At 35.9% G+C, this 23,518-nt stretch overlaps 2 protein-coding genes across 16 annotated transcripts in view; both read right to left on the reverse strand.

Annotated features, from left to right (window-relative positions):
• The window catches only part of epb41l2 (erythrocyte membrane protein band 4.1 like 2), a 309,675-nt gene that overhangs the window by 67,534 nt on the left and 218,623 nt on the right, over positions 1 to 23,518 (reverse strand). For all 15 annotated transcript variants that reach the window (XM_051924131.1, XM_051924135.1, XM_051924129.1 and 12 more), the window contains exons 7-11: positions 23,285 to 23,503; positions 15,331 to 15,418; positions 13,083 to 13,235; positions 12,140 to 12,237; positions 162 to 334 (exon numbers count right to left, since the gene is read on the reverse strand). In XM_051924131.1, coding sequence (XP_051780091.1) covers positions 162 to 334; positions 12,140 to 12,237; positions 13,083 to 13,235; positions 15,331 to 15,418; positions 23,285 to 23,503 — 731 coding nt within the window. The remainder of the gene's footprint in view (positions 1 to 161; positions 335 to 12,139; positions 12,238 to 13,082; positions 13,236 to 15,330; positions 15,419 to 23,284; positions 23,504 to 23,518) is intronic.
• Positions 1 to 23,518, reverse strand: part of LOC114647575 (solute carrier family 35 member D3) — a 1,087,183-nt gene that overhangs the window by 23,694 nt on the left and 1,039,971 nt on the right. The window lies entirely within an intron of this gene.

The raw sequence follows: 23,518 nt of genomic DNA on the forward strand, positions 1-23,518 counted from the left end.
AAGTTATGTTTAATATTATATTAAACCAATTTATTAATTTTAACTAACTGGATAAGCAGCATATGATTTTGTAAGCACTGCATTTTCCATGACAACCTTGAAAAGACATCAAAAGCACTTCTTGATATGGAGTACTTACAAAACTTACAAAAACCACGTACCTCCATCAAGACTCCTAGACAACCGTTTGCTGGATGTTCGTTCAAAAAATGGAGCTGGCCTGTCAATCAATGTGCTTGCTTGTCTTGTCTGAGCTTGAGTTCGGCCACTATAGCGGAACTTGGACCCCAGTGTAAGAAACTTGGCTTTTGGGGGCTGCTCAGGGGAAATCAACCTTTTCACAAAAGTTAGGAAAAGAAGGAAAGGAAAAAAACAAACATTAGTTTACCAGCAGTACACAAACAAAAAAACACCTTTTAAGATTTTGTAACTTTTCTGTGTTTGTATAAAAATTCCAATAAAGAAAATTAACCATTACTGGACTGCTGTAACATGATCGTTATGTGAAATATTTATCCATTACATCAGAACTAATGTTTCAGTATAAACCAGCTTCCGTTCATTAATGTCATAGTAATCCTGAAAGCACAGGACTTCCTGAAAGACCCTTAAGAATAGTATAACATATTGACAGTTGTTTAGTGTCTATACCCAACATTATCAAGTAGAGACAAGTCATCTTCACATATTGTAAAACACAGAAATTATTTTGCCTTCTCCATTATTGTTAATAGTATTTATATTTAAATATTTGTTTTTCAATCACACAATTAAATTGAAAACAACTTAACTCAGGGAATTACGGACTAAGATTAAGTGGGAAATAGGGATTTAAATTGGATGCTGGGCAGAATCAGTCTTGGATAGGGCACCAGTTTATTACAAAGTGCACATCCATACTTACTTACATTGGCCAAATGTGAACATCTTTGGGATATGGGATCACTACAAAATCTGGAGGAAAACCCAGGCACATACATGCAGAGCGTGCAAACTCCTTATAACAGAGACAGAAATTGGGACAGAGATTCAAACCTATTCTCCAGAGGCTATACCTGAATAATGAAATAAAGCCATCAGGCTTTGGATATGATTCACATAAAAATGTTAAGTTTGATACAGACTGATATATATATACTGTATAGATGTTGAGTACTTTCAAAATAGAGGTGTAGTTTTGTCATATATGGTAAACTTCCTCTGAAAGTCCACACATACAGCTAGGTTTAATTCAGGCTTCATCATGATAGACTTAGTGGTTTTGGAGGTAGGCTTGACATATAAAAAAAAGACACACTGAGCAGCTATACTGTCTGAAGGAAAACATTATAAACATCTGAAACATTCACTCGTGTACATCAGACTGCAGAAGCCCTCAGAAAAATTTTGCCTTCCTCCGGGCAAACATATTTCACACATCTCAACAGATTACGTCACATACATGATACGAGGCAGGCAATGTGGTATAGTAGTTAAGGCCTTGCACTTCAAACCCTGACGTTGTGGGTTCAAATCCCGCAACTGACACTGAGTGACCATGACTCCAATTGGAAAACCAAAAGAAACTTAACCAATTGTATCATAAATGCTATAAGTCACCTTGGATAAAGGCATCAGTCAAAAATTAAATGTACCAGTGGCGTTATTAGTTTCCTTGAAGATGGATTCAATGTTCATTTATATCCATAATGCTACTTTAGTTGTTTTAAGGGTTTGTTTTATAGTCCTATGATAAGTTCACATTTAGATCTTTTTTGTCCAACACTTTACTTTTTGATTGTTATATCTAAACATTCATGTATAGGTTTGTTAAGTACAAGCAGAAAGATTCTTGAATGGCGATGAATGTCCAGAATGCTCTTTTTTGAACTCAACTGATAAAAACTTCTCAGCCTGAGATTTGCTGAAAAAGTATTAAAAATGCACTTCAAACCAGACTACAGTAGTGGCATAGTTGTTACACATACTGAGTAGGATTTAAACTGGGTAAATTTACATTCTAGTAAGGAAGTGGACATTAGTTTTAAAACACAAGCAGCTATTTATGTTGCTTGTGCTGGAATATTCTTGCTCTAGTATGTCTGTCTCTGGCTGCCCAAGGCGTAATTGTATGTGTCAGATTATCAGTTAGCTTGGAGGGCCTGGGAATTCCCTATATGGATCTGGAGACTTTTGCTGGGAATGTCAGGTCAGTGCTACACAAAATTTCACCACTGGGAAACTCTCCAAAACAAGCAGGCAGATAATGAGTTAATATGAACAGGAAATCAAATTTGAAGGGTTGCTTACAGGACCCCTTCATTATATACAACTATTAAAATTTTTATACACTGCAGATAACTATAAACAAATAAATTATTTAATGACTCTATTTCGAATATGACCTGTTAGAGTGGCAAATAGATAGAATCAAACCAGAAGGCTTTATGTTCACTTCTGGTTGCATGATCTGTCCAAAAAAGGGGAGCTAGTTATAGAATAGGAGCAGAGTTAAGCACTATAGCTATTGTAAAGCAAGTGGCATAACAGGAATCAGAACAAAACTGGATGACATCATCTACCATTGCTCCACTAAATATGCATAATTATGCCAATTATAACTATAGTGCATATCAAATTGTTTCAGTGTTTAATGTGATATAAACAGAAACATATTCCTGCAGAAAGAAAGGGTCAAGACTGCTTAAAATAGATTTTCTTTTCGTTATGTACAGTCAGTTGAAAAAGTAAGTACACCTCATGGAAACTGTTGACATTTTCAACAAAAATATTCAAAGATCTAATGGTCTACTGGGAAAAAGAATGTACATCCTTGGCCTCAGATTCTGGTATTGCTTGCTTTAGCAGAAATTACATCTTGCAGGTATTTTGCATAACTGCTCAACAGTCTGTGACATTTACTCCATACAGAATTCCTTCAGTTGCAAGATGTTTTGGGTGTCCTTGTATGCACTTCCCATTTTAAATTACCCCATTACATTTCAATGGGATTCAAATCAAGGCGTTGACTAGGCCAGTCCATAACCCTCGATTTCTTCTCTCTAAGGCATTCCTTCTTGGATTTGATAATGTGTGTCATATCATTATCATGTTGAAAAGTCCATTTCTGATTTAACTTCATCTTTTGGACAGATGGCCTCGCATTCACCTCAAGCACAGATTGATATGATGCAAAATTCGTAGTTGAATAGGTGATTGCGAGCTGTCCAGACACAGAGGCAGCAAAGCAACCCTAAATCATAACATTTCCACAACCGTTTTTACAACCGTGTATGAGGTTCTTCTCCTGAAATGCTGTTTTCTGTTTGCACCAAACATACAGTGTATCTGGAAAGAATTCACAGCGCATCACTTTTTCCACATTTTGTTATGTTACAGCCTTATTCCAAAATGGATTAAATTCATTTTTTTCCTCAGAATTCTACACACAACACCCCATAATGACAATGTGAAAAAAGTTTACTTGAGATTTTTGCAAATTTATTAAAAATAAAAAAATTGAGAAAGCACATGTACATAAGTATTCACAGCCTTTCCCATGAAGCTCAAAACTGAGCTCAAGTGCATCCTGTTCATCCTTGAGATGTTTCTGCAGCTTAAATGGAGTCCACCTGTGGTAAATGCAGTTGATTGGACATGATTTGGAAAGGCACACACCTGTCTATATAAGGTCCCACAGTTGACAGTTCATGTCAGAGCACAAACCAAGCATGAAGTCAAAGGAATTGTCTGTAGACCTCCAAGACAGGATTGTCTCGAGGCACATATCTGGGGAAGGTTACAGAAAAATTTCTGCTGCTTTGAAGGTCCCAATGAGCACAGTGGCCTCCATCATCCGTAAGTGGAAGAAGTTTGAAACCACCAGGACTCTTCCTAGAGCTGGTCGGCCATCTAAACTGAGTGATCGGGGGAGAAGGGCCTTAGTCAGGGAGGTGACCAAGAACCCGATGGTCACTCTGTCAGAGCTCCAGAGGTCTTCTGTAGAGAGAGGAGAACCTTCCAGAAGGACAACCATCTCTGCAGCAATCCACCAATCAGGCCTGTATGGTAGAGTGGCCAGATGGAAGCCACTCCTTAGTAAAAGGAACATGGCAGCCCGCCTGGAGTTTGTCAAAAGGCACCTGAAGGACTCTCAGACCACGAGAAAGAAAATTCTCTGGTCTGATGAGACAAAGATTGAACTCTTTGGTGTGAATGCCAGGCATCACGTTTGGAGGAAACCAGGCACCACTCATCACCAGGCCAATACCATCCCTACAGTGAAGCATGGTGGTGGCAGCATCATGCTGTGGGGATGTTTTTCAGCAGCAGGGACTGGGAGACTAGTCAGGATAAAGGGAAAGATGACTGCAGCAATGTACAGAGACATCCTGGATGAAAACCTGCTCCAGAGCGCTCTTGACCTCAGACTGGGGCGACAGTTCATCTTTCAGCAGCACAACGACCCTAAGCACACAGCCAAGATATCAAAGGAGTGGCTTCAGGACAACTCTGTGAATGTCCTTAAGTGGCCCAGCCAGAGCCTAGACTTGAATCCGATTGAACATCTCTGGAGAGATCTTAAGATGGCTGTGCACCGATGCTTCCCATCCAACCTGATGGAGCATGAGAGGTGCTGCAAAGAAGAATAGGCGAAACTGGCCAAGGATAGGTGTGCCAAGCTTGTGGCATCATATTCAAAAAGACTTGAGGCTGTAATTGCTGCCAAAGGTGCATCGACAAAATATTGAGCAAAGGCTGTGAATACTAATGTACATGTGATTTCTCAGTTTTTTTATTTTTAATAAATCTGCAAAAACCTCAAGTAAACTTTTTTTCACGTTGTCATTATGAGGAAAAAATGAATTTAATCCTTTTTGGAATAAGGCTGTAACATAACAAAATGTGGAAAAAGTGATGCGCTGTGAATACTTTCAGGTCCGGATACACTACACACAAACACATCAAGCACACACTAGGGCCAATTTAGAATCGCCAATCCAACTAACCTGCATGACTTTGGACTGTGGGAGGAAACCGGAGCGCCCGGAGGAAACCCACGCAGACACAGGGAGAACATGTAAACTCCACGCAGGGAGGACCCGGGAAGCGAACCCAGGTCTCCTAACTGTGAGGCAGCAGCGCTACCACTGCGCCACCGTGTCACCCCAAACTGCACTCTTACTCTAGTATTCTTTTTAAACAGGAGAGGCTGTTTTTGGCACAAATCACATGCAAGTCATTTTTGTGCAATCTTTTTATGCTTGTAGATGCATGCACTTTGACACCAACGTTTACAAGAGTTACTTGCAGATGTTGCAATGAAACTTTAAGACTCTTGGAAACTTCTTTAAGTATCAAATGGTCAGCTCTTGGGTTGAATTTGCTGGGCCAGCCAGTCCAGGACAAAGTAACAGTTGTCTGAAATCGATGCCACTTGTAGATGATTTTCCTTACTGTGAATCTTTTAATTCCTTTGCCATGCTGATAGGCATCCACAGCCTTTTTTTACTGAGGGTCTTAGAGAGCTCTTTTGATTTTGACAAAATAGGCACACAATAGCAAAGTGAACACCAGACTCTAGACATCTGCGATTTAAATATGACATGGTCCAACTGAATAATTCTTAAGGAGGTCTAGGAATTGGCACCTAATCTGCAGTATCTGATTCTAATTTTATGGATTTGATGTGGTGATAAACGTAGGGATGTTTTTATTTTTACATATTGCAAATTTACATATTTGCTAATTTACATCATAAGAGTGAATTTCATGTGCCATTTGTACAGTATATCACATTTATCTGTAGGCACTGTCTGCATAAAGACCTAAAATTGCCTGTTCAAATATTTTGAAAAAGTCAGCAATTACTATGGGATGTACTTACTTTTTCACACATCCGTAATACCTTAATCAACACTATCTGTGCTAGTTGTGCTTCCTATAATTTTATATCCTGTGTATTTTTTCTGTATTTTTGTAATAATTTTACATCTACTTTGAAAGTAATACCTTGATTGGCCCCACTCTTTTTACTGGTGCAGATGTATATGTCAGCATACAGCAACCCATCTTCTTTGTATTATAGTTGCTACCCACTTAACAGCCTACACTGCCAAAAGCAGAATGTAATATTTAGCTGATCAATGCACAATGGGTGCTCCACATACATTCCTGAGCAAACAAACTTCCCACTAATTTAGGAAAAATGTTACAGCCAGAAATAATGATTTAGAAACAGCTTCTGATAAAGTAGCAATACATACAATTAATAAATTGTATAATATAGCTGTAAGAATGTAAACTATAAAACAATTATTGCCAATTGGAGCTGCAAAAATGTCTTCTAATGGAATTATAATTACACATAACTAAAGTGCCTGGCACTGGTCAGGTTTAAATTGCCACATTGTTTCAACATGGAGAGGATTGTCATATAAACTTGCAAATGCTTATTTCATTTGTAATAACAAACACCATAGCACATTTAAGGCTCCAACATTTCATCTGGAGCCTGCTTTTGGAGGCTGAAGTTGTAAATCATACATCCATCCATCCATCCATTTTCTAACCCCCTGAATCCGAACACAGGGTCACGGGGGTCTGCTGGAGCCAATCCCAGCCAACACAGGGCACAAGGCACAAGGCAGGAACCAATCCTGGGCAGGGTGCCAACCCACCGCAGGGTAAATCATACAAATATTTGTAATTTCACAGAAGTCAACTGAAGAAATATAACAATGGCCATCATTCTTTTTGGGAACAGTTTATAGTGTGTAAAAGAATTTATGTACTGCTCTTGTTCAGCTATTGTGATGATGGGCCTTTGTAAATCAAATACAGTGTAAGGCTTGTTTTTCTTATGGGCACCACTATTTTGTGCTAATTTTGCATGGTACTGGTAACATTGTTTGTTTATACGAAATCTATTGCCAATTTTGTAATTGGTTATCACCGTGTCATGTGACTGTGATCACACACACCACATTTAACACTAGAATCCCTGAAGCCTATGAAAAGTTCACCTATGTTATAGCAAGTCTTTATTTAAAAACAGCAATGTCAGATCAATTGACTGAATAAAACAATAAAAAAAAAAACTATCCTTTACAAGTACCATACATTTACACCGGCTGTTACAGACTCAAATCAAATATATGTTTTTATTGTATAATAGCAACAATAAGAGCAGCTAATTTCTAAAAACGTTAATTCTGGGAAGCTACCAGGATCGAACCCGCAACCTCTTGATTACAAGTCAGCAGTTCTTACCACTTTACCACAAAAACAGTCGCACCAGTGTCGTACCTTAACCCAATTTCTTTTACTTCAGATATATTCTTGAATAAAAGTGCACTTGCTTTATTATATGTGTATCTTTTGTGAAAGTGTATATTTGATATTTGGACTTCAGTCTTCATACATTATACACTTCATGTCTACATTTTGTCAATTATTACTAAAATATGAAAAACGTTGTTCAACATTTCTTGCATTTGTCACATTTCCTGTCATCCTACATTTACATAGATCGTTGTAAACACAGAACACACATGAACTGCATGTGTTCCAAATAATGATATACTGTATTATTTACCCTTTACAACCCCAGGCACCTCACACCAACATAAACAAGGCTTGAGCTGGGAGAGCTTTTTGCCTCAGTTGAGCTCCGTAGGTAGGGGGGATGGGACAGCAGTCTGCTTGCTGCTTGTGCTGATCCCCACATTTACAAAACAAAAGAAGCTGATGGAGAGGTACGAACAAAACAAAAATCAGTTTATAATTATGAAACTGACTGGAGTGAAGTTGTTTGGAGTCTGTGGTCCCAATAGTCATCAGTTTGCTCATTTTATATCTCAGTTTTGTTTGCCTGCCATTTAAGGACAAAAGAATCAATTCAGAGGACCAAGTCTTAAAAAAAACATGTCAATTAAAATGAAGGTAAAAAGAAGTCAATTAGCATTAGAAATCAGTCACTGATGAAAAAAGTGGAAGGAAGGAAAAGCTGCAGCTACGGTAGCCATCCAGGATCGAAATTGTACATCCCTGCTCTAGAACCATAGTGATTACAGATTCATCCACAATAAAAAAATTTGAAATGGAAAGGAATAAGCAAAGCACAGAACATAGAAAGCTTTTCAATCCCGTGTCCTACAGTGGTTGTCCTTTTTGAGTTTCTACATGCTAATTCTGTGTGGAACACTATGTTAAAAAATTTAATAATCTGTTGCTGTCAGCATGGTTCCTATTATTTTACTTACAATCAATACTGGCAATTACAGTACAATTGAACAATGCTTTTGAATGTGATTTCCTTATCTATAAAGAGTAAAAGACATATATACCAATCTCAATGGAACATACATCAGCAAAGGGCTATAATCTAGTTTTGTCTCCAGAATTAAAATATTAATAGCTTTACAAACAATTTAACTCATTGAAACTTCCAATATAATACAGTATGTTTCTTCAACACCAACACATTTACCTCTGCTGAAAACTATTACCTTTGGACAAAATTCACAAAGTTGTGTGTAAAATAGGTAAATAGTGATTATTTAAGCTTATTTTTATTATAATACTTACTGTGTTTCATTGCAAAAAAGGAAAAGATGCTTTAGTAAAACCCTTGAAATACTTTTAAAAATAAACACAAATCAGATTAATCCTTCTCCCTAAGCTTCCGTTATGACGTTCTACTGACGTATTATATATGACAAACACTATCAATATTCCATATGGTTAATTATGCAGGGCATCACAACAGGCTTGACATTGCAGTTACATCATGCACCTACAGTAATGCTGAACTTGCTCAATACATTTCATGACGATACCCTTTTCCATTCAAAGAATCTATCTCTACTACATGTTACTAAACACAATTGCAAATTTTTACAGACAGATCCTTCCACAGGGGTTTTTCATAATCTAACACTGATGTCTTTCTATTAACCAGTTAACTTCTTGTCCTCAACCTACTTTACACAGCACAGCCACCTTCTAGGCTATAACAGGAGATACTTTGTCACTAGCAAATATCAACAACAATACAATTATACCTGGTTCATATGGAAGAGGCCTCCTGACGGTGCAAAAATCTTATTTACAGTACTTTATTTCTTACAAAAAGTGTCCAGTCATTGAGGTGCAAAATATATTTTAAAGAGTATAAAATCAAAGACCATGTTGCGTCAACTGCAGAACGTTTCACATCCCTTCATCATAGCTGTGCTGATCTCTCTAGTTGTGTTCTTTAACAATGTTTCATAAATGACTTTAAATAAAAAAACAGAAGCTAAGGGCCCAGAAGAAATGGGAAGAGGAAGATCAAAAGCATATAAAAACTGATCAAGCTAATGATCGCCAGTGTTTAGAGACTACTCAGTGAACACTCAATTAATGTACCAGAAATTAACCAAAAGCAGATAATCAGAACAAGTGACAGAATGAAATGACTGAAGAAGAATGTCTCACAACAAGACACAACATCGCACAAATATTTTTTTTTAATATGTTGCTTATCCCATGCAGTTTGCAGTGATGGCCAAGAAGATGCTTTGTTCTCATGTTTTCTTGCAGGATGGAGAGAAAACATGTATGATATAATAGAAGCTAATAGCTACCGATGCTGCACAAATTAAATCCAGCATTGGTCACTGTTGTCTTCAGTTATATCATACATTTTTTCTCTCCATTCTACATGAAAAAATGAGATTAAAAGGTTTTTACTGCCACTATCCAAAGTACATTGGGTAAGTAAAATATAAAAAAAAAATTTCTGGGTGAAGTTTTCCTTTAGGACAGACTTGGCACAAAACAGTAAAAGTGTTTCCTGCAATGTATACAGCTTCAGTCTTCCTGATGATAGTAAAGATAAATAAAAATGCCTTTTGACAGTTCAATCTAAGAGCTGATCAAAATAAAAATATGATAGCCATTATGTTGGATTACGCAAACCCTTGTTTACAGTTAAGAGCAAGTGATAAAGTGACAAATGTATACAAACATTAGTAGCATAAACTTCAGTATTTTTTATATATAAGATCCAAGATTTCACAGTCATCTTACAAATGTGGAACTGCACTGTCAAACCTAATGTCCACTTAGTAATTTTAACACTATAAGAAAACAAGAAATTATAACTTTAATTTTTATAATGAAAAGCACTATCTATCTGTTAGATGGACAACTAGTGAAATGTTCAATCACTTATTCTTAACACTATTAATTATTAAAAAATTAGAGCAAAGCCTAAATATGCTTTTTAATGGTAGACTTATTTCAAATTAACCTTTTCTTTAGAAATCTTTGAAAAAGCATTGCTGCACAGGATCAGTTTCACCTTACTAATTTCAATTTACTTAAGAAGTGTCAGCCTTAATTACATTTGGTAATGAGTTAAAAGATCTGGATGAAGGCTAACCACTTGCTTTTAAAAACGGAACAAACAGAAGGTTGTGTCACCTTATAATTTAATGCATATATGTCACCAACTTGAAAATATGCATTGTCTTTCATACCTCATATTTTAATCTGCTATTCTATTGCTTAAAATCTGGTCTACAGATTGTTTTTTACCTCTTGGAAATACTCCACCCTAAAATGATTTTTTAATCTGTTAATTCTCACTCTGTGTTTTTTGTGGTTATGGCCAAGAAAAATCGATAACCTCATAGATTTAAGGAAAATTAGGATAACAAAATTACTGAAACAATGTGGACCAATGCTGAATAACAGCAAACAATATAAAAAAATCTATACAAAAATCTCAAATTACAAGTATCCTTAATTAAACAGAAATGTACCATTTGGTGTTAGCGCAAAAAGTGCTGTTAGAGGATTAGGGATCACTGTATATGCAATGTAAAACCCTTACAATAGTGTGTTCAGCTCAGTTCCTGAAGTGCCCCAGTGACTGCAGGTTTTCATTCCAACCAATATTTGAATTAATTACCAATGCTAGCTTGCTCCTTTCAGTCAAAAAATACCTACATTGAAAATTTTATTTCTCCATGAAATTGTTATATTTGCTAAGACCTTAGAAGAATAAGCGTTTCTTCAGTTCCTATAGGCAGACCTAGAACATACTGTGTTAATATGCTTCTCAGCTTGCTAGTGAGTGCCTGGATGTTCACTAAGAAGATATGGAGAATCTGGATTGGAAAGACTGGCTTGACTTGCTCAAGCTGTTACCATATTAACAGTCACACAAAGAAATTGGCAGAAAGGTTAGTGAAGTGCAGGACTGAAAGATGCAAGTCTCCACCTACTTCATAATATATTTTGTTGGTTTTACAAGAAAAGTGAAATATGCAGTGTTAAGTAGGAGGTGAGTTGAAATTATGTGAGCCGTCTAATTAAGTGAAAGGTTTTTTTATTTTAAAATAGTGCTGTACCTTAATAGCTACTTGTCTTGTTTTTTGCTACTTTGTAGTTTATTTTTTTGGTTATTTTTGTATGTTGCTTAGAAGACTATGGTGCTCTAGGACATGATCTGTGAGTATTGGGTATGGCTAAAAAGTCACAAGCTGGGAGAATTTTGTCCTTTTGTTAGAGACCAAGGTAAAGGTGACCTATGGAGGTTCTTAAAATTGGTAAAAAGATGAAAGGTGAGGCGATCTATGATAAAACATTTCAATTTTAAAAGAGTGTTGTACAGTGATCTGTAAAAGTGAACGTGGTCAGAATTCTGGCTGGTCCTGAATGCCTGAAGACAGAGGGATGGCTTGCTGATTGGAGGTAACTGGTTGCTTAGATTAAAGACATGAAACACTGTGTCTTATATGGGAAGCATCTACATACTAGAGTTACTGAAAAGATTATTTACTGTTGTATACTGTCCTCTGTTTTTTTTTTTCCTGTACTATGTACTCTATTGTACAAAGAGTCAAATATACTGAACTGTTGGCTAAACATGACAACTGGTTGTTTTGACAGCAAACAAAATGATGTTCAGACTGTCAGTTGAAGCAATTCAAATTACCATTTGTGAACAAGATCATCAAGTTAACATACTAACTTCTCACTTTGAACATGGTTTGAATGAAAGCCTGTTGCAACGTCTGCTTGACATGCATTTAATTTACATTCATACAGTATATAAACAGACTTTATTGCAAAAATGTATAAGGTAAGAAGCATTTTAAAAAATTACCTAAAGAAAGTATGATGTTCCACGCAGACCTTCCATAATCTTTTGGCAGACCGATGGTTTGGAAGTTTAAACCCTATGGTGCTTTCAAATTGCTCAGTCTAGAACAAATTAAAGTAACAAATTACATTCTTACACTGCACTGCAAAATAAGCCAAGAAGAACAGGATGTATTCCAAAAAATACAAATAAAAGAATAACAAGGAACAGTACAGCACATGCTCATTTTGTAAAGCTGATGAGGACCACCTTGAATAATTTTTGTGCGTCCAACAAAAGAACCTTTTTGGAAGGGCTGTGGAACTGATTATCATATAACAAACTGACATTTACAACAAATTTGCACTCAAGAAGAACAGACAGACAGACATAGATAGATAGATAGATAGATAGATAGATAGATAGATAGATAGATAGATAGATAGATAGATAGATAGATAGATAGATAGATAGATAGATAGATAGATAGATAGATAGATAGATAGATAGATAGATAGATAGATAGATAGATAATAAATTTTTTTTGCATTTATATAGCGCTTTTCTCACTACTTAAAGCGCTCAGCAATTAGATAGATAGATAGATAGATAGATAGATAGATAGATAGATAGATAGATAGATAATAAATTTTTTTTGCATTTATATAGCGCTTTTCTCACTACTTAAAGCGCTCAGCAATTAGATGGATAGATAGATAGATAGATAGATAGATAGATAGATAGATAGATAGATAGATAGATAGATAGATAGATAGATAGATAATTACGATTTGTTGTTAAACAACCTAAAATAAAAAATGTATTTATTTTTTGCACTACTGTACATGTATAAAGGTTGACTGCCTAAACTTCTTATATTTACTAACAGTTATATTATTACAATGTCTTCTTTAAAAATGTGTTATCTTATTCAACATTTAAGAGAAATCAAAATTATACTTCTTACCTCTCCAGGTCTAATTTTAATATAAAAGTTGCTTCTCTTATAAGAAATCTTGAGGATTTTTGGCCAAGCAAAACGATTTATTCTTAGCCTGTCCTTGTAAATCAAAAGTCCATTGGCACATACCCCCAGCATGATATCCACACCTTCAGAGTCCTAGAAAATAGACACAAATGGTAATTAGTAGAGGGTAAATTATATTATACATTCTGATCATTCACAACTTTAGTAACGGAAGTGTCATCAAGACAGAAAAGCAACAAGTTTACAGGTTTAAGTGCTATTTCCATGCCTCTTATGTACCTGGATCATCTGATTCTACAGTGTTTGATCTCTAATGAGATTATTATTGGCCCCAGTGATTTAAGAAGTGTTTAATGTGTTGAGTGGACTGGCATTCCACCCTGTGCTGATTCCTGCCTTGTGTTTGTTTTTTAGGCTTCAGATTCTCGTGTGAGTGAACAGGAAATAGCGGATATGTAAAAGGAAGTATGGATGGATGAAGTGCTTTTAATATGCACATCAAAGAGGAATAATTAAGGCCTATAAATTCCTGAAAACAGTGCACATTTATTGCTGTCAGTTACTTAATAAGGTAAAACACACACCAGAGAAACATTTGCTTCCACAGCCTGGCTACAGAAATAAATGCTAGCTGCACAATTGACTACAGGAATTCAACAGAGAAAATCTGAACATGTTGTAGCCTACAGAATTTAGTTCATAAGTAAAGATTCTGAATGCTTATTTTCTACTGCCTTAAAAGACACACATATCATCAGACAAATTTAAAATAAGAAGCATATGTTAGGTAGTAGTTTTAAACATTTCATATTGTCTGATAAAAAGATGACAAACTGAGGGTTTCAATGTTTCTTCTTATTGTAACAACCTGTGTAAGATATAAAAAAGTTACACTAACTTTACTTTTCCATTTTATAAAACCTACAAAACACCTTTTTTTATACATGCAACCATCTCATCAAGCTAAGATTTTTAAAATGTCCCCAAACTGAAAAGAAAAAATAAGCATTTAATCCTTGTTTTCCTTATTATTTTCAAGCCAATAGAGTTACCCAAACAATGATGTCTTTCCAGATCTGTAAGCGTAACCAATTTCAATTTCACAGATTTAACTGAAAACTTCGTATCCTGACATAAAACCAAGGGGGCAGTTGCACAGCATTATTTGAATCAAGGCCGTCAGCCAGCACACAAGGTGCCAGCAGTTTCCTTCTGATTATCTATGCAGTCAGTGGCAACATCCAACTGTGACAGTGGTTACAATAATCTTCACAGCTTGAACTCTGCTTGGTGAATTTGTGCCTCTGATATTGGATACACAGTTACAAATGGATCTTCTGACATGGAGCAAATCATTTTGAAATGTGTCATCTGTTGTGCTGTTCTCTGGAAGAACTTCTTAAATGGGGAGGCCCACTCATTGAGAGCAGAGCATGTTCACAAACAGTAATATGTGTTTTTTTCTTCAAAAATATGTGTGCATAATTACAAAAGTAAATGTAGCAAATTGGTTTATTGTTTGTAGTGTTGAGGTGCTGTGAAATTTGTTTGGTTAGAAATCCCGTAGTGAATAACAATTAATTATACTATTTTTACAGAATTATGGAAATAGAAAAATCCAAAAGTATGTACAAAAAATAGAATGCAAGAAGTGTCACTATATGTTTACTGGGAGGCTTGGAGAGCAATTATAATTACTTAATAAATATAAGCTCAGCCCAAAAAAGCCATGAGGTTCCACCATGTGGACTCTCCACCAACAGGGTGAGCTCACAGGCAAATAGTAGGACGGATCCAGGCATACTAGAAACTGGCAATGCAAATTTGCTCTTGGGGTGTGTAATGTTGTTTCTTTTACCTAGAAGGCATCAGACCTTATGCATGAGGCTGAAAAATACCAGTTAGTTATACTCTGACTCACCTACTGTATATGCACAGTATTGGTTTTGGAACCAAACTTCTCAATTAAGAATGCTCTTTTTACCAGTCTAAAACTGCCTCAAAGAAGAGGCCTTAAGTAGATATTATGATACTCATAAAGTGGAAACAAGAGTCACTACAATTCAACGGATGGATGGATGGATGGATGGATGGATGGATGGATGGATGGATGGATGGATGGATGGATGGATGGATGGATAGATGGATAGATGGATAGATGGATAGATGGATAGATAGATAGAATTAGAACACTGTAGCTGAATTCCCATAAAACTAGCAAGACTACCTTGGCATGATGTAGATCAACTCCATACATTGAAAGTTTCTTAGCATTTTCTAAGAACAAAGCTTCAGCTTGAGCTGGTGTTAGTCCCCTAAATGAAACAAAAAGAACAAGACACATTATATTCAATAATAGTAAAAACAACTCTTTTGGAATAGTTGCCACAATATAAGTGCAATGTTAAGCACAAGAAAGGGGCCAATGCATCATCTATAAATAAAGGGTTAGGGTTAGGATTAAAACCTAACCAAAAACCTAATAAGAATTTTTTTTTTTTTTTTCATTTAAACAATTAGAACATTAGAACAATCTAGATGAGAACAAGCCATTTAGCCCAACAAAGTTTGTCAGTCTGATCCACTTATGTCTTACAAAAAACATCAAGGCGAATTTTGAAAGTCCCTAAAGTCTTACTGTCTACCACACTACTTGGTAGCTCATTCCAAGTGTCTATTGTTCTTTGTCTAAAGAAAAACTTCCTAAGGTTTGTGTGAAATTTACCCTTAACAGGTTTCCAACTGTGTCTATGTGTTCTTGATGAACTCATTTTAACATAACAGTCTCGATCCAGTGTACTAATTCCCTTCATAATTTTAAACACTTCAATCATGTCACCTTTTAATCTTCCTTTGCTTAAACTGAAAAGGCTCTGCTCTTTTAACCTTTTTTCATAATTCATCCCCTGTATCCCTGGAATCAGCCTAGTTGCTCTTCACTGGACCTTTTCTAGCGCTACTATGTCCTTTTTGTTGCCTGGAGACCAAAACTGCACACAGTACTCCAGATGAGGCCTCACCAGTATGTTATAAAGCTTGAGTACAACCTCCTTGGACTTATACTTCACACATCATGCTACAGTATATCACCTAACATTCTGTTTGTCTTCTTAATGTCTTCTGAACACTGTCGGGAAGTTGACAGCGTAGAGTCCACTGCGACTCCTAAATCCTTCTTATAAAATGTAATCTTGATTTTCAGACTGCCCATTGTGTATTCAAACCTAACATTTTTACTTCCTATGTGTAATACTTTACATTTACTGACATTAAACTTTATCTGCCACAAATCTACCCAAGCCTGTATGCTGTCCAACTCCTTCTGTAATAATATAACAGATTCCAGATTATCTGCTAATCCATCTATCTTGGTATCATCTGCAAATTTAACCGCCCTGTTACTTATATTACTATCTAAATCATTTACATATATTACAAATAGCAGAAGCTCTAGCACTGACCGCTGTTGAGCACCACTCTTAACATCGGCCAATTCTAATGAGGTTCCTCAAACCATCACCATTTGCTTCCTGTGTCTGCACACATCTAAAAACATCACCCTGAACTCCCACTTCTTTTAGCTTGATGCCCAACCTCTCATATGGCACCATTATCAAATGCTTTCTGAAAGTCAACATAAATAATATCATATGCTCCACTTTGATCATGTCCTTATCGTGCCTCCTCATAGAATTCCAGCATATTAGTAAAACACGTCTTCCCTCTTCTGAACCCATGCTGACTGTTCTGAAAAACTCCTGCTCTTCCCAAGTGTTGCTCAATCTTATCCTTAATAATTCCTTCCATTAATTTTCCTGTGATACATGCTAGGCTAGGCCTATAGTTGCTTGGATCTACCCTGTCAACCTTTTTATAAAATGGGATGATATTTGACCTTTTCCAGTCCTCTGAGACGGTGGCGCAGTGGTAGCGCTGCTGCCTCACAGTAAGAAGACCTGGGTTCGTTTCCCGGGTCCTCCCTGCGTGGAGTTTGCATGATCAGCCCTGTGTCTGCGTGGGTTTCATCCGTGTGCTCTGGTTTCGGTCCAAAGACATGCATGTTAGGTGCATTGGTGATCCTAAATTGTCCTTAGTGTTTGCTTGGTGTGTGTGTGTGTGTGTGTGTGTGCTCTGCGGTGGGCTAGCGCCCTGCTCGGGATTTGTTCCTGCCTTGCGCCCTCTGCTGGCTGCGATTGGCTCCAGCAGACCCCCGTGACCCTGTGCTAAGGTATAGCAGGTTGGATAATGACTGACATGACAGTCCTTTGGAATTTTTCCAGTGCGCAATGACTTCATAAAAATATCTGTCAATCTATCTATATATGCACTCTCTAACCTCCTTAAGAACTCAAGGGTAAATATTATCTGGTCCTGGTGATTTGTTTGATTTCAGCCTATTTACTCTGAGCAGCACTTCTCCCTCTACAATTTCTAAATCTTCCAGTATCTCCTTAGTAGTCCCGTTTACCTCTGGGAGGTTATCCACTTACTCACTTGTGAAGACCTCGGATGCAAGTTAAAGGGCATCTGCTATTTCACTGTCTGTATCTTTTAATTCCCTTTTACTATTTCTGATGCACTTCACCTCCTCTTTGACTGTTCTTTTACTACTTCTTTCACCTTATCTGCTATATTCCTCTCCAACTGTCTTTTAGCCTCCCTGATATCCTTCTTAATGGTTGCCCTCATGTTCTCATACGCTCTATGATTCACTTTATAGTCATTAGTTTTATATGCCTTATAAAGCAGTTTTTTCCTTTGCAGCTTCTTTTTTAAATCTTTATTATTCTTTTTTTTAAATTTCCTATTAATTCCAAATTTAGGTATGTATCTGTCCTGCATTACATGTAAAACATTTTTAAACCTGTTCCTCTGCTCCTTGACTGTCTCGACACTTAAAAGCTTATCCCAGTCTATCCTCCTTAGATTTTGTCTAAAATTTAAAATCTGCCCTACCAAAGTTCAACTTTACAATTTTAGTCTTTACATCTGCACTCTTACAAAATACTGAGAATTGTATTATACTATGGTAACTTGACCCTAGTGGTTCAATCACCTCTACACCCTCAATTCTATCTTGATTATTACAAAATACTAAATCCAGACAAGCTTCACCCGTGTTGGTGTTTCAATATACATTTCTAAGCACATTGTACAGGTATGACAATCTATGCTTTGCAGAAGTGGTAATATTTGTGATGTACCATCTATTTCTATAAAAAAAGTTGACTGGTGTTAGAAGATGTCTGCCATTGCAGTCCATCAATTGCAATATCACAAACATTAACTGTTTTGCAGAGATTCCTATATGATTTGTATTTCCTTTGTTTTCACAATAGTACAACAAAGAGACAAATGATTCTCTGGGGACAAATAAAGTGCTATCTCTCTATAACATATAACCATGTAATTAGCTAGCATTATCATAAAATCAAGTACTAAGAAACAATACAGACTAAGGGTGTGTTTCAAACTCCAGACGACTAGAGACACTGTGGGCTGATTTGTGCTTAGTGCAGAATTCACCAATTGATGTATCAGTAAATAAAGAGAAAGTGAGGAAGCAAGAAGTCAGAGCTGTAATTGCACATCATATGCAGACTCCTTGGGATGTTTTGCTTGTTCCTATCCTGAGCTGCAATGAAGCTTTGAGACCAAAAAGAAAAGAAGATGCAATGCATTATAGGATTTTCCCTTGTGATTAATAAACATTAAGCATTTATCAATGCTTGAGGACTGAACAGTGCTTAACATGTTATGCTTGTATATGATAGTTTAATAAACTTTATGGAAAACAGCTACAAGAATTTTAAACACAAATGTACAAATATTTGTGAAATATTCTAATGTTGATTATTGTTTGAAAGCCCTACTCTAAATATAAAGCCTCATCTCACAAGTACCAACCAAGAGAAAAGGTCAAACTAAGTACTAAAAACATTAAGAGATAAAATTCCATTGCCGATTTTACCTATTTTTTACCTATTTTAACCCAATCAGAGTTCAAATACTGTTATATGAGAATTGTATTATCTGAAATTGTGCAGAACAATATCAAAATTTGAATTGCATTAATATTATCAAGTTACTTAAAAAATGCAATTAAGCTGCAAATATAACTCTTTGACATCTGTTAGGAGCTGTGAAAATTTCAATAAGTAAAAAGTTGACCATGAAGAAAATAGGTTCAGCAGATGCTAGAACTGCCTAATTCTACAACAATCAAGTTAGGTTATTCATATTAAAAATTAGGAAATATTCAAATTAGGTCTGTCAAAGCAAAAGTATTAATGTATGTGATTAATTTTCAAACGTATAACTCACTCATCATTTTGCCTTTATCTCATTGTTCAACACCTCTTGCTATTTAAACCAATAGTTTTCAAACCAGTGAGGCTGGCATTAAAAAATCAATTCCAATTTTAAAGGTTGTCTTGAGTGGTACATAAACAGCTGTGATGTTGTATGCAAGAAAAGAAAAAAAAAAAAACAAGTAAGAAGTGAGACTTAAAAGGGTTATGCAGTGGCCTAACCAGCTGTGTTCAGCTGTGTACCAGCTCCATGTTCTGGTGTGTTTTGATTCCATTGTGCCCTATCACAAAGCTCCTACTGCTAGACTCCTTTCTTGTCTTTCCAACCCCTTTTCTCCACTTCCAATATTAGGGGAAAGAGTGGGAGTTAAGAAATATTGTTTTTAGTTTTGCCTTGTAAAAGTTCAGTACTTACCAATTTAAGACTGAAAGAATATGAAATATTTTGAAGTATCCCCAATTACTTGAGGTAGTATGTCAAGAAAAATGGCTGAAAACACCTGACCCAGAGATAAGATGTAAAATTTAATCACATTTTTATCAACAGTCTGTTGAAGTATTGAAAACATTTGTGTTAATACAACCCCTTTCACACATACCGTTTTATTAACAAATAATAATTGACAAATACATGGCAAGGTGAAATGCCAGAAAAGTTGATGCAATGTTGCAATAGGCTACGGGTGTAAAAGTGGGACTATACCAGCACTGCTGGAGCAGATAACCTGGCAATGTTAACAAGTAGACATTAATATGGAAAGGGTTTAAAGGACAATCCACATATTAATTTCCATCCAGTCCATGTGATCATAGACTTTCATTTTATTGTTGTATATCACTAAATGACATGGTCATTGTAAATAAATTTTACAATCAATTATTTTGTCCATTTTATAATAAGAAATTACTTTTATTTGGTGTTTAATTTCTATTATGATCATTTTATGTCAACAAACTACACTGCGAAGACTTTGACCTTTTAGGAATAATTCAGGTGTTTCTGCTGGAGGAGACAGCCATGAATGCTGTAGCAACAAGAAACGAGCTGCAGTGAATGCACTGAAGTGCTTGACAGTTTGGACTGGAAAAATAAAAGAATATGCACAATGCACGTGGAGAATAGTGTGTTTGCTCATTCACTCACTCACATGAAGATGATGATTCTGCTGAGGAAGCTTAAGACTTTATTAGGTATCTGCTGAGGCCAACAGCTGCAACTAGTCAGCACTTCTACCATACAAGAGCTAATACATGGTCCTTTCCTCACCATACCTCAGGTTTTTACAGTACTGACTTTCATGTTAATACTATTGGTCTCTATCAATGTCCCTTAAAGTTGAGATCCAGAGAAACCTTTTCTCAGACTCCTCTACATGGAAAGATTTTTGTTTGAATTGCTTTTTTCATGGCAGTTATTGCAAGTTAAACAGCTATAAATGTTGCCATATTTAAATTTATTAACCACTGACACCATGTCAAGCATTTATGTATTTGAAAAGTAAAAATTCCATTTGTTTAAAGAAATTAATTTAGCATAGCAAGGATAAGAACAGAAATCTAAACATAGGTATATTGTTTTTACTATGATGTGGTGCAATAACTATTTCTTCCTAATTGTACTTTTCACTGTTGTATGCAATGCTTTTTTATAATTTTGTCTTCTGGTGCAATGTTTGTTGTAGATATTATGAACCCATGATCTCCTTACTGTAAAGCAGCAGCGCTACCACTGTGCCACTTGCATGGATGTTGTTGGGAGACCATAAAATGTGGGGTGACCTCTGATCTTCTTATATAATACGCTACCGTAGCTGTCTATTTGTCTGTCCAAGATATTAAATCACCTGTAGCTTGCAAACCGTTTGAACTATTGACCTGAAATTTGGTACACATATACTACGTGATGTCTACTATTCACTTTCAGGGTGTTGATTGACCTGCAAGGTTATTCCTCTTTTCATTTTTATTTTATTTTATTGTAGAATCAACTCTTGTTAGTGGCCAGATGGGCAACCGTGCAGCGCATGCGTACAGGTGCCGTTCTCATTCCCTACCACCTTTGCCGTCACTTCCCCTACCTCTTCATATTTTAAATCATTCTTGAGGCAGATTGAAGACTTAAGTGCCAGCTTAAGTGAAAAATTAAGGAAAACATTCTAATTAATTGCAACACAAACACTGATTTAATCAGTTTTAACGCGAAAAGATGCCGACAAAAGAAGAAGAAGAAGCGGGCTGCTGGGGTGCATTAAAGAATAGCTGCTCAGGAAGCAGCAAGCGCATCAACCTCTAAGCAAACGAATGGTAAACATACAGAGAAAGTGTATGAAAACTACGAATACTCAAGTGAAGTGTATTCATTACATGTTATCGTGCAGTGCACCATTACTGGTATACAATAAATCGTGCTGAAATTCTAATTAAAGTGATGCCACAATGTTTAAGTGAAGTGTGAAATGCTGAGAATATTGTTATAGTATGTGCCTTTCTTTACTCATGTCTTACACAGACAACATTATGTGTTCTCTCTGAGGTTTAGTTCAATCAAAGGCTTACGTACTTATGCAAGGAAATGATCAGTGTGAAACCTGAAAGATAACATACAATACATATATAGTTTTTCTTTTCATTTGCTTTTCAATATTTTTTTTAGTTCATTTTTAATTTTATTCTGTCTATTAAATGATTTCCTATCTTGCTCAACCAGGGTGTTACATTTTAAATTGCCTTATCTAGGCACATTTTTGGCATTGTTGGGTGAAACTCAATCAGAAGTATTGTGATACTGAAGAGATTGCTGTTCCAAGAAAATGTCGCTGGGTTCACAATAGTAATTAAATATTTCCAGTGTTTCTGTGGAAAATGGAGATATCAATTTTCACTACATAAATTAAAAAAAAGGTAGGATGGACGGAGTCAATGGTTTCCCTTATTAGGTGTAATACATTGACATATTTGCCCATAAAAACATGATTTCAACCTTAACTTCAGTCAAATAAAAATGAATAAAGTGTAATGTATTACTTAACTGAATGTTAACACTACTAAAGCTACATTTCAAAACAATAATAAAACTGAATTATGACCATACTGTGCATGAAATATTGGGATTTAATATCATATTCCTATGTGCCTAGGAAATCCACACCCCTCATAACTTACATTGTTATTTCTTTAGATTTCAACGTATATTCTGTTTTTTATTTTGTAGTTATTGTCCATGCAGACAACCTGCAGAGAACTAGTGAGGGCATTAACAGAGCTGGAGAGCAATGTCTGATTAAAGTAAACATGTTCTCCTGATGAATGCATTACATTTTCTGAGATTCAACATGCAGTGTGTGTCCTTTCAGTGCCAGCACCTTTGTAATAAAAACATAGTTCTTAAATAGGTTGTTCATAACAATAATGCAATGGAAAATAAATCCATAATGGACATCATCAATTATAGAATATGAAAAACATAAAAAAGCATCTGAAAATATGTGAAACATTCCTCAAATTGCCCTATGAAAGTTTAAGGTTTAATTTAAATAATGTATAAAAAAATGAGAATACATTATTTACACAAAAAAACAGTTTAGCTACCATGCCAGGTTGAACGCATATTTTTTTTTTATTAATATCAGCTCAGCAAAACTCTTTAAAGAATTAATACAAGTGAACTTAATTTGACTGAACAGAAGTAGCATTGGCATTCCACTTCTTAAATTAAGCATAATGCCAAAAGGCTAAGACACCAATTCCTTTTTAAAGACTCACAATTCCAAGTGTTTATTGCCTGACCTGTCTGCATTATAGATACATAGCCATAGACTGAAATAGCAGAAATTTACTTATGTAATCTTAATAATATATAAAAAGGACAACCTGTGTGTTTTGTGCAGTTCCACTACTTTGTCCTCCAACTCCTTGGTCTGTGTTGGTGCAAACTGGAATTCACTAATGTAGTCATGCCTGTGCTCTTCAGAATCATAATCCCCCAACTCAGCTTGCAGAGTATATGAGCCTAGAAGAGCGTGAGTAACAAAAGAACAGGGCAAACGGCCCACTGCAATATCCTGACGGAGCTGCAGGCACAGGAAGTATCTGGAAATTAAGAAC

This window comes from Erpetoichthys calabaricus, chromosome 3, assembly GCF_900747795.2.
Source record: "Erpetoichthys calabaricus chromosome 3, fErpCal1.3, whole genome shotgun sequence".
In the NCBI taxonomy this organism is placed as follows: domain Eukaryota; kingdom Metazoa; phylum Chordata; class Cladistia; order Polypteriformes; family Polypteridae; genus Erpetoichthys; species Erpetoichthys calabaricus.